The 11917-nt window shown below is 38.9% G+C and overlaps 1 protein-coding gene across 2 annotated transcripts; it reads right to left on the reverse strand.

Moving 5' to 3' along the window:
• Positions 1-612: 612 nt before the first annotated feature.
• On the reverse strand, positions 613-9453 carry LOC142157695 (uncharacterized). 2 transcript variants are annotated; one of them, XM_075211275.1, is made up of 2 exons: positions 9347-9453; positions 613-1717 (listed from the first exon to the last, which is right to left on the reverse strand). In XM_075211275.1, exon 2 carries the CDS (start codon positions 1661-1663, stop codon positions 959-961), a length of 705 nt encoding a protein of 234 aa, XP_075067376.1. In that variant the 5' UTR covers positions 1664-1717; positions 9347-9453; the 3' UTR covers positions 613-958. The 2 variants fall into 2 exon arrangements, with proteins under 2 accessions (XP_075067376.1, XP_075067377.1); XM_075211276.1 differs by lacking the exon at positions 9347-9453 and adding an exon at positions 8992-9080.
• Positions 9454-11917: the final 2464 nt, after the last annotated feature.

Consider the following 11917-nt stretch of genomic DNA (forward strand, 5'->3'; position numbering starts at 1 on the left):
TACAACCCAAGAAAAGGGATTACATGCATCTGCGCGAAACAGTAACATATAATCAGCATATAATTCTATAACTCCCCACTGTTTCCCTATCTCTAGATTTCGTATGTCAGGGTGACTCCTAGCTAAACATGACATGGATTGTATAGCCAAAGAAAATAAAGTAGGGAACAATGGGCAACCCTGCTGAGTGCATCTACCCAATTGATATAACCATTGACACAAACCCTAACAGAAGGGGGCTAGTATAGCGATCTAACCCAACTAATCAGTTTAGATCCAACCCAAAATGACAACACCTTCCAAAGATACATCCATTCCACAGTATGAAAAACATTCTCCTATCATTTTTGATGAAAACGATTCAGTATAAAATAGATATGCAATATAATATCCATGTTCTCCTTTTTATAGCATGAGAACATATAATTTAAAATTGGTAGGTAGGTGCTGATTTCTGGATTTTGCATTGTTCTCTTCATGTTTTGAAGACGTTTTTCTACTTTTGAAACATACATAACCCTTATTTTAGTAAATTGACTACATGAGATACTTATTTATGGTTATATTTTTTTATTGCAAAAACGAAAACAAAAAGAACTGGTCAGTGACAAAACTAATGAAGCCCATTACCATAGAGAGCAGCATACATTTGGTGGTGAACCACCCATGTTTTGCAGTGAACATTTTCCTGTCTCCACAAATGTAGTCAAAATTAGTATGAGGAGATAGCATGTGAGTTAGGTGCTTAATAACTAAAATCTAAAAATATACATCATGTAGTAGAAATGCCTCAGTGAAACACAGGACGATACATCAAATAGAGTATTTAGAAGGTCCCCTTAAAATAAGGAGATATGGTGAACAAACTTAAAAAATCCTATACATGTAAAAATTAAATAAAATAATGTCAGTGTACATTGGCTGCTCTAGATAAATATTTGTACACTTTTTTTGCTTCCTACTCATCTCCCCAGGTCTGATAATTTTTTGTAGTGCTATTCCACATTTCCATTATCTTCTGGAAATGTTGCTGATAATCCATGTTAATCTCTTCCATAAGCGCCATAAATCTCTTTATATCATCTTCCATAATATCCCTCCAATCTCGTGCACTTTCTTTGCAATCCTTATATTCCTCCCAAAGTCTAGGCTCTGTTGTCTTACCCAGCTCCTCATGTTGCAATGCTTGATAAACCTCACTGACATTATTTGGACTCTTCTGCTTTTTAAACTTTGAATCTTCCAATTCCTCCATTTCATCAGTTGAGTATACATCATCTTCAGATCCTGCAGATAGCCATCTTTCACCTGCAGATTCCTCTGCTGGCCACTCACACAGTTTTTCTACAATATTCAACAACCATTCCTGATGGTTTTGCAAGTCGATAGATGACAGTTTTGTATCTAATTGATATGCACAATATTCTGGCGCATCAATTTCTAACTCCAGGTGACTATACAGTTCATTTACAGAGGATTCTTGTATCTCTTGAGGTTTAGCACTTGACAATTTAGGATCATTTAGGTCTAGCTCATGTGACAGAGATTGTTCTGCATTTTCATTTTGATTTTCATCCGATTTTATTATCTCTTCCCGATCTTTGGATTCCATTTCCTCTTTAACGGTCTCTGAGAAACGCTTTTGGTGAAACACATTCTCCATTTTCAACCACCCTTTGTACAAAGGCTATGCCAAAGCCTGGACCATTTAAATAACCTACAAAAAACAAGCACAATTAAATATATATTCAATTGGCACAAACTTTATATTTACAGCAGGACACTTAACTTGTAAGTAATTGATGCAATATAATAAGACCTCTGGTTATCTTAAATGTGCATATTTATATATTAAACCGGCGGTTCCCAAAGTGTGCGCCGCGGCTCCCACTGGGGTGCCGCGAGCAGCTGTCACTGAATATCGACATCAGTAACAAGCTGCGGGGTAGAGGAGGCTGCTGGGTCCCGGCGCCTGGCGGATTGGTAAGTTTGTGTTCTTTTTTTTTTCTTTCTATGTCTGGCCCGTGGCAGTGGAGGGGGACACGGCGTGAGGGGGGCAGCGGAGGGGGACACGGCGTGAGGGGGGCAGCGGAGGGGGACACGGCGTGAGGGGGGCAGCGGAGGGGGACACGGCGTGACAGAGGGCAGAGGGGGCAGTGTGTCTGGATGCAGAGGGGGCAGTGTGTCTGGATGCAGAGGGGGCAGAGTGCCTGAGGGCAGAGTGTCTGGATGCAGAGGGGACATTTTTGCATACAACTAAATAAGTATTTCTGTCCTGACCTAAATACTTATTACAATTTTTTGACCCAACTACTTCTAAAACAGGACTGCTCAATAATTATTTTGGAGGGTTGCCTTGAAAAAAATTTGGAGACTCTAAGGGTGCCGCGAACTGCAAAAGTTTGGGAACCACTGTATTAAACCCTTGTGTTACTATATGCAACCTTAATATTTTGGAGTGCAATTTATTATCTGTCATATTAGGCTCCTAATGGCTCTCTTGGAAGTGTTCATAAGGAACACTGGCATTCATAGTAACATTTCTTCCACTATACAATGTTACCTCAGGTGCATTTTAGATTTAGTAGTCTTAATTGATGAAGCCATTCACATGCTCATAGATGGCTCTTGTACACAGAACTAGAACACAGGACTAAATGCCTAAACTAAATTAGTTTTTACAGGGCATTCTATTCTTCAAAAGTTTATTCAGATTATTGTATAAATAAAGTGTTGGAAAAAAATTGCAATAGACAGTGGCTACTGAAATGTAATCGATCATCCGAAAACAAATAAAACAAAATAAAAGACTTGTATCACTTCTTTATATGAGGGTGAGTAAAAAATTATCCACACTCCAGTTATTTTAAAACTTCTGTAGGCCGCTCTGTCTTATTAACGCTTTCCGTAGTAGGTCGTTGTCTCCCCAGTCACTGCTGTGCAGGTTTGAACGGGTTACGGAAGTTAATTTGTAACTACAGTGCAAGAAAAAATGGCTGCCCCACTTGTGATTAGTTTTTTGTGGTCTGAGGGTGTGTCTGGTGCCGATATTTATCAAAGACTTCGTGCACAGTATGGAGAAAAAGTGTTTTGTAGTAAAGAAGTCTTTATGAATGCAAAGTTCAAAGAAGGTCGTACAAGTGTCAGCCATAAAGAAGGAGCCGGACGCCTGTCTACATCTGATGAGAACATTGAGCGTGCACGTGAACGGATTCTGTTGGATAGACGAGTGACAGTGGATTATGAGGCACATTTATCATTTATCGGGAAAAACGAGAAATACTTATCAATCCTTATCGCATGGATAAGGATTGATGTATTTCTCAAATTTATGAAAAATGGAACACAGAAACAGCAGTTCTGAAAAACTGCCGTTTCTGTGATAAAAAAAAAAAAAAAAAAAAAAAATCAAAAAAAATAAATCACACTTACCCCCCTCTTCGGGACGCGGTGTCTCCGGATCTCCTACTGGTCCTCTTCGTTCCTCTTCTTCCTTCAATTGTGCATGTGCAGTTCAAAGAAAGAACTGCACATGCGCACAAAGATCCCCGCTCTGTCTCTGCAACTATAGTTGCAGAGCGAGCGGTGAGTGACAGGCATCCCTCCACACATGCGCTGTCCAGCTCTGCTCTTCGGAGCAGAGCTAACAGCATTGGATTCTTTCAATTTTGATAATGTACGCCAGCTTTTTTTCGGGACTTGTTAGATTGCGGCCAGAGCAGTCACCATACTGTAGAATGGTGACTGCTCGCAAAAACGATCAGGAGTGTAAAGCAGCAGATATCCATGATATCAGCTGTGATGCACCTTTAATAAATTTGCGGAGGGCACATCTGGACCTGATTTCCACGGTAAGTGCACGATAGTGCACTACCGTGATTTCTTAAATATGCCCCTATGTCGCAAATCATTTGCTAATCAGCCATGGCTCTGCCTATGCAATAATCCACTACAGACTTGGGTTTCGAAACGTTTGTGCGAGACGAGTGCCGAAACAACTCGCGGAAGAGCACAAACAGAAGCGTTTGGAGATCTGCAATCAAAATTTGGACCGATGGTCTAAGGAAGATGAAAGTTTCTTAAAAATAATCATTACTGGCGACAAGACATGGATACATCACTACGTGCCTGAGAGTAATCGGCAGAGTAAAAGTTCAAAAAAAGTCAACCATCAGCTGAAATATTGATGCTTACTTGCAGTTTTCTGGGATTCTCAAGGGCCATTATTGGAATATTATCAGGAAAAGGGATGAACAATCAACAGTGCTTGTTACAGTGAGATGCTCACTGAAGAGATAAAGCCCTAAAATTCGCAGAGGACTGCCATCCAGGGGTGTTGTGTTATTGCATGACAATGTACAATCTGCACACCACTGCGCCTACAGTCGACACTCTCCAAAAACTTAATTTTGAAGGTGTTAAAGCATTCTTCCTATAGTCCTGATCTTGCCCCATCGAACGATCAACTATTTGGTCCCCTGAAAGAAAACGAAAATTCACGTCTGATGAAGAGGTGAAGACAGTGGTGCATTCGTGGCTCTCAGCTCAGCCTAAAACACTTTTTAATGAGGGAATACGCAGCTTGTTGACAGATGGACAAAGTGTATTGAAAAGAAGAGAGATTATATTGAAAAATAATATATTTGTCTTTTCTGAAAGTTGATCAAAACAAATTCCACAGCCAGAGTGCGGATAATTTTTGACTCACCCTCATATGTACCAAATTGTCTTCCTTGTCTATTTCAATAGATGCCCATCTTTATGGTTCTTGGAACTGCCCTGAAAAATCAATTTGCTGCCTAGATTTGTGAGTTTAAGAATCTACCTGAACATATAATTGATGGAAATAACGGCTTCAAAGTCCAGTCTACTACCACTTCAGGACCACCCTCTATGAATTTCAGTTTTTACTCATAAGATGCAGCTCAGTTTAGCTTCAATTAGGTCTTAAATTAGTCACGAAAATGAAGGAATAACTTTATTATATATATGCCACTTTAAAGATATAGGACAAGATAGATGCCAGAACAAGCATATCCGTTTGGGGAGAAAGGTTGTGCTATCATCAAACAAAGCAGGGAATGCAACTGTAAGTGTACCCTCCCCCATTTATCTTGCTTAAATAATCTTGTCCCACAAAAAAAAAAATCTCATTTATGCATACTGGTGTAAAAGTAGGATCTCCTCCCTTTGGCTGGTGCAAACTATTTCATCACTGCAGATACTGCCACCTTGGCCTGCAAATCCATGTACTTCCCTCACAAGAGTATTTGCACTTTCTGAAATGAGCTTTATAGGGTTAAAAAGATAGCCAATACAAATTCCCTATGCAACTTGTAACATTGGTTAAAAAACTAGCAGAATATATTTAGCATTACCTGACTATACTGAAATTGAACATACTTATTTCTTTAGAAACATACATGCACACAGGCCTGCCACCACTGCAACCTCAAACGCCAACATCAGTGATTTTTAAATTATCAGCGCAATTTATGTCAGAATATTTCATAACAATTGGCAGGGCCCAATGACACAGTGGAAGGAGCACCTGAAGGTTCATCAATGTCAGCATATTCATGTACTGTTAGATACACTTTATTATAGTGCAAACTGTGTACACACGAATGCAATTATCGTGCAGATTACATGATAAATTACTGTTTGGTCAGATATTACAAGAACGTGTAAGACCCCACAATCATGTTTAACCCTACCAAACCACATCCCATTTGGTGATTTGGCTTTATAAAAATCACGATCAACGATGGAAAGATGTTGGGCAAGTGTGGAAGTATGCGTGCACTCACAGCCCGCAGTGTAGGCATATATCTGTAGAGTGTGTACAGAGTCACAATGTTTTCAGCAGATGGTTATGAGAAATGAAGATAACTTGTGCAGGTGTGTACGTATGTACATATGAATAGACATGCTCATCGGGACTTTCAGTTGTTGGTAGAATAGTTACAGAAATCGCATTTGAAGTAGATTCCATTAGTGTGTACTCAGCTTAAATCTAACCAATGATGGAAGATAAATAGAGATTTATTTTGGCAATACATGTCCCAGTTGATTCCAATTGTAAAGAAAAAAAAATTCCACATTGTATTTATAACTACGCCAACAGGGGCGCACGGAGGATTTTTCGGGAGGGGGGGGGGGGCTAGGCGGGGGTTTCTTCTGCCCCTGAAAAAAAATAAATCCTAGAAACCAGCCGCGCATGCGCGGCTCCGTTTCGGCTGCACTGTAATATACAGCAGCCGCGGCGCTGTCAAAGAAGCGTCCGCGGCGGTGCTGTATACAATACAGCACCGCCGCAGACGCTTCTTAGACTGCTGTATACTACAGTACCGATATGTAGGGCACTTTTTAGCAGGGGGGGGGGGGTTTCTGGAGACCCAGAAACCCCCCCCCCCCCCCCCCCTGCGTGCGCCACTGGCCAACTGGTCGATAGCATTTAAAATCATATTAGGACCTATTAATATGACATATTTAGTTTATGAAAGGCTTTGAGGGTATCCAGTGCATTCTAAAAAGGGTCTTTCCACACAAATGGAAAATCTATTTTTTTTTTTAATTAAACCATGTCTTTAGGAGCTTTACAACAAAACAAAACAACAACCTTATAATCTATTTTCTTGGCTGTTTTGTTTAGCAGCTTTTAAGCTTTGTCCTGAGGGCTCCCTCGGTCATGTCGCCAATACGCCGGTGGGTGCATACTTGGCCACCCACTATAGAGGATGCAAGCCAAGTTCTGCTTCGCTAAAAAAACAACAAATAAATTTAAATATGCACAGGTTTGTAATCCTGCACTGAGTAAGTATAGGTGGAGACAGACAACGTTTTACACAATTTTGTTTAGAAATAAATATATACTTCACACAAACAAAAAATATTTTCTTTAGAATACCACTTAAGCATTGCAGTACTCTTAGTAAATTGTGTATAGCAAATGTAATCAATGTATGGTTATTATAGAATTAACTAAACTACAAATGGCAATAATATTTAGCTAACAAAAACAAATAGTAACACATATGTATCCTTTTAAAATGAATCAATAAAACAACTAATTATACATCCTCATTAAGCTGTTTATTTTGTAATTGGTCATAATGAGTAACAAGGCTATAGTTCTACAATAACTAATCATTTAATTGTAGAGGTGGGATAGATAGAAGTTGTAGACAAATGCCATCTTGACTTGAACACTTCACTCACCATTTTGTAAAGAATAGCAACTATACCCTAATACAGCAGTGGATTTAAAGTCAAAAGAAAACAAACCAGTCCAGTGTGCTATTTTATTATGCAAGGTGTTCTGACCAGCACTCACCTGAGCCTGTGTGTGATGTGTGTGTGACAAAGGGTTAATAAAAAAAAAAAATCTATTCTGTCTAAAATGATTAAATCCTCCCCTATTTATGCCACACACTAGCTTCGCCTTACCAATTATGCCATCACCAAGGTTTTTTGTGAAGAGCTGACCCTCTTACTCAGGAAGACTTCGGATCTCCCTTACTACTAATCTATCTCAATTTACTTTAATCAGAGTTATTATAAACCAAAATGTTCTCCTCTGTTTCAACTATGTGGCATTTTGACCAAGCTTTTCTTACACGTGAATTTGTAAGAACAGAGAGACCTAAACTAATTAAGTGTAATTTAATATTGAAAATACATACACAATGCTTAAGGTCAAACAATTAACAAATGACATACAAATATATAATGAAGTGGTTTCTTGTAAAATAAAAAGGCTAAATACAAAATTGATACAATTCATGTATGACCAAGTTTCTGTTGCTGGGAGAAGCAGAAAATGGGACACCCTTCAATATCAGATTGACTCCCTAAAAGTGAACAATTTCTTAGTGTTACTCTACAATTTTTAAAAATGCTGCAGGGTCCACAGCCCCCCTTCCTGTGATGTCAGACATAGATAGCAAATTAGGGGTTTTATGACTGTTGAAAACACTTTCTCAGTCAGGTTTTATTTATCCTGTCCTAACTTCTCACCAGAACGGCTTACAAATATGATTTTACCTCCCCAAAACAGGTCATAAGTTTCCCTTTATCTGCATACTACACATGCCTCCTATAAGTATGATATCTGAGAAAATATGATAGGATATTTTCCTGTTTCCTTAGCTCACCAGCTCATTGATATTTGTCATTAACATTTAATCTGAGCAGTCAAGATGTCTGAGTTTGGTGTATATCACTGGCTTAAAATATATTTCAAAGGTTTTTTGCTATAAATTGATAGAGGGTGCTCCTCTGTAACCATGGGTCTGGGCTCTTTTGTACAAACACCCCCTGGGGAGAACAGAAGCATTAAACATAATCAAAGGGACATATTGATTTAAGTTCTGTTTGAAAGTTTTAACCCTTGGCTGTACACAACTCCTCTGAGCCATATCAAGTCATTACAAGGAATTCACAAACACATTTGCAGTTATATGCCCACAAATTAGCTTGCACATGTCACAAGGCATTCTTTGTACTGTCCAAACAAAGCACTTGAGTCATTGACATCGTTAGCATTAAACCAAGCTTTTTGAGACTGAACAGTTACCTGTTTTTTCCCCAAGATTGCCAATAGTAAAAATGGTTCTACCTCCATAGTTGCCATAAACTTAGAAAAAAAGAACCCCCCCACCAAGACATTTCCACGCCATCATTAACTTTTTAATGCCAGTAGTACAAATAGTATCTGTAAAAATATCTCAAGCGTTTAGGAAACATTTTTTTTTTTTTACATTGAAATACCACTCAGGCTAATATGTTTAACCAAACGCTATTTAACTATAATAATCAGTGATTCCAACACTTTTAAACAGACTTGAGTTACTTGGTAGGAACCAGCTGTAATCTCCGTAGCAATTTCTGAGACAACAATATGACAAATATTTCCATGCTCGTTCAGATGCCAACATCTTCCCTATCAGTTACGATTCTGTTCACCGAAGCAATATTCATAGTACATACCTATCACACTCCTCTGCAGCTTCTGGTTTTCACGCCTGTTTTCCAACTGCAGGGGCTCCGTTTGATGATTGCAATCGGAAAATTAGCGTGAAACGCAGAAACAGGATACCATATAATTATCAGGTTGGCGTGTAATATATTGATCAGATTTTTTTTTAATGATAACATTCTACTTTGTATACTACACGGTGTTTAATAAACAAGGGCTGGTTTAAAAAATGAGAAGCGTTCAACATTTTAAAAGCCAAAAAAACAACATATTGCCTAATAAAGAACAACTGTGCATTGTTTTGGAATAAAAAAAGTTACTTGTTTAGAAATAAATCGCTACTCAGAATGTGGAACTTATTCTTACCGGCTGTTATCCAGCCCTGGTGTTACCTTAGATTTCCCGAGTTTTGTTTTTTGTTTTTAAGAAAGACTCGCTTCTCTGTACTCCTTTAATTAACGCTGATAGGTCGTTTCCTGTTTTAGGGAGGGGGAGGTGAAGATTTGTTCTTGTTACCTTTAAATAGATTAGTTATCGGATTTCCGATCAAAAGGTTAATGTGGTGACAATTTGCATGACCACATACACATGAATGAGTTATTTACGTTCAGCAGCATTTTCTTTAAAATCGGTATTAAGGTTTTTAAATGAAAAGAAGAGCAATGCAGGTGTACTGTCAGGAAAATAGTCTTGGACAGTGATGCATTCACCTGTAAGTCGTCTGAGCTGGTTATGAACTTCTCGAGGTAACCTCCGTGTAGCCAATATTATTGTGTTTGTGTGGACAACATAAGCGTCACAACAGATCTGTACGCTCATTTATTTTCTTGCTATTTTTCCCATTTTGAATGCACCAAGAGTAATCTCTTTTAATGTTTTTTTTTTTTTTAAATTGCACTTAAACTAGAGCCTCCAACTGTTCCATATGTCAATGTGTTATTTGCATAATACATATAATCTTATTACTATTGCTACATTATATGGAATCTATAGCTGTAGTGGGGACAGTGTGAGACTGAGGAATTTACCTAATGTTTTGAGGAGAGACTAGGGGGCATATTTAAGAAAGCACGATAGTGCTCTTACCGGGAAATTAAGGTCCCTCTGGGGTATATTTAAGAAACAACGGGAGTGCACTATCGTGCACTTACCATGTAAATTAGTTCACGATGTCTCCTACTCAAATTTATTAAAAGTGCATCAATATCTGCTGCTTTGCACTCCTTATTGTTTTTGCGAGCAGTCACCATACAACTGTATGGTGACTGCTCTGGCTGCAATCTAACAAGTCCAGAAAAAAATCTTTTTTTCGGGAACTTGCTGAAGCTGGCGTACATTATCAGAATTGAAGAAATCCAATGCTGTCAGCTCTGCTCCGAAGAGCAGAGCTGGACAGTGCATGTGTGGAGGGATCACATGATCCCTCCCTGTCACTCAGCGCTCTCTCGTTGCAGAGACAGAGAGGGGATCTTTGTGCGCATGTCCAGTTCTTGGAACTGGACATGCGCAATTGAAGAATGAAAAGAAGGAGGAGAAGACCCGGAGACAGCGCTTCCGAAGAGGGGGGTAGGTATGATTTTTTACATCACAGAAACAGCAGTTTTTCGGAACTGCTGTTTCTGTGCAGGGTTGTACATAAATGTGAGAAATAGTTCAATCCTTATCATTGCGATAAGGATTGAAAACTACTTTTCACTTTATGTGAATATTGATAAATGTGCCCCTCTGTGTCCTCCGAATATTTATGAAAGGTGCATCGCAGCAGATATCGTGGATATCTGCTGCTTTGCACTCCTCTTCGTTTTTGGGAGCAGTCACCATTCAACAGTATGGTGACTGCTCCTGGCAGCAATCTAACAAGTTCCGAAAACAAGTTTTTTTTTCTGTAACTTGTCTTGATAATTGGCGTACATTATCAAAATGGTCATATGTGAATGCTGTCAGCTCTGCTCTGAAGAGCTCTGAAGAGCAGAGCTGGACAGCGCATGTGTGGAGGGATCACATGATCCCTCCCTGTCACTCACCGCTCACGCTCTGCAACTATAGTTGCAGAGACAGAGTGGGGATGTCTATGCGCATGTGCAGTGTGAAGACAAATGAAGAGGACCTGAAGGACACCGAAGAGGGGGGTAAGTGTGATTTTTTTTTTTTTATCACCGAAAAAACAGTTTTTCGGAACTGCTGTTTCTGTGATCCGTTTTTAATAAATTTGAGAAATAGTTCAATCCTTATCCATGCGATAAGGATTGATAACTATTTTTCATTTTTGCCGATGATTGATAAATGTGCCCCAAAAGGAGGATACTTTGGGGCATATTTAACAAGTAGTGATGGTACAGTATCGTGCACTTACCGTAAAATCCACGGCCCTCTGTGTGTCCCGCATATTTAAGAAGGGTGCATCGCAGCAGATATCGTGGATATCTGCTGCTTTGCATTCTGCTTCGTTTTTGGGAGCAGTCACCATTCAATAGTATGGTGACTGCTCCCTCTCGCTATCTAACAAGTTCCTGAAAAATAGTTTTTTTCGGAAACTTGTCATGTTAAAAACTATTTTTCAATTTATGCGAACATTGATAAATGTGCCCCTTTGTGAAGTGAGAATATTAAAGGCATGCATGCAAAACAATGAATTTATAATACATGCTTCATTTAAAAGGCTTACATACTTTATTGTAAGTGCAAACAATACCATTTTTATTCAGGTTTTCAAATTAAATTTATCACCTGGTAGAGGTGGGTCTCCAGAAGCTGTCTGGGGGAGACTTTGTAGGGGGTCAAATGTGTGTTTTCTGCAGTAAGTCTTTTTCTCTCAGAGGCCTCTATTTATTACCCACTACAAAACATGAAAGATAATTTTCAGTCCTCATCGCATAGATAAGGATTGAACTATTGTTCATATTTATTAAAAAACCTCCACAGGAACAGCAGTTCCGA

Source organism: Mixophyes fleayi, chromosome 5, assembly GCF_038048845.1.
Source record: "Mixophyes fleayi isolate aMixFle1 chromosome 5, aMixFle1.hap1, whole genome shotgun sequence".
Classification (NCBI taxonomy): Eukaryota; Metazoa; Chordata; class Amphibia; order Anura; family Limnodynastidae; genus Mixophyes; species Mixophyes fleayi.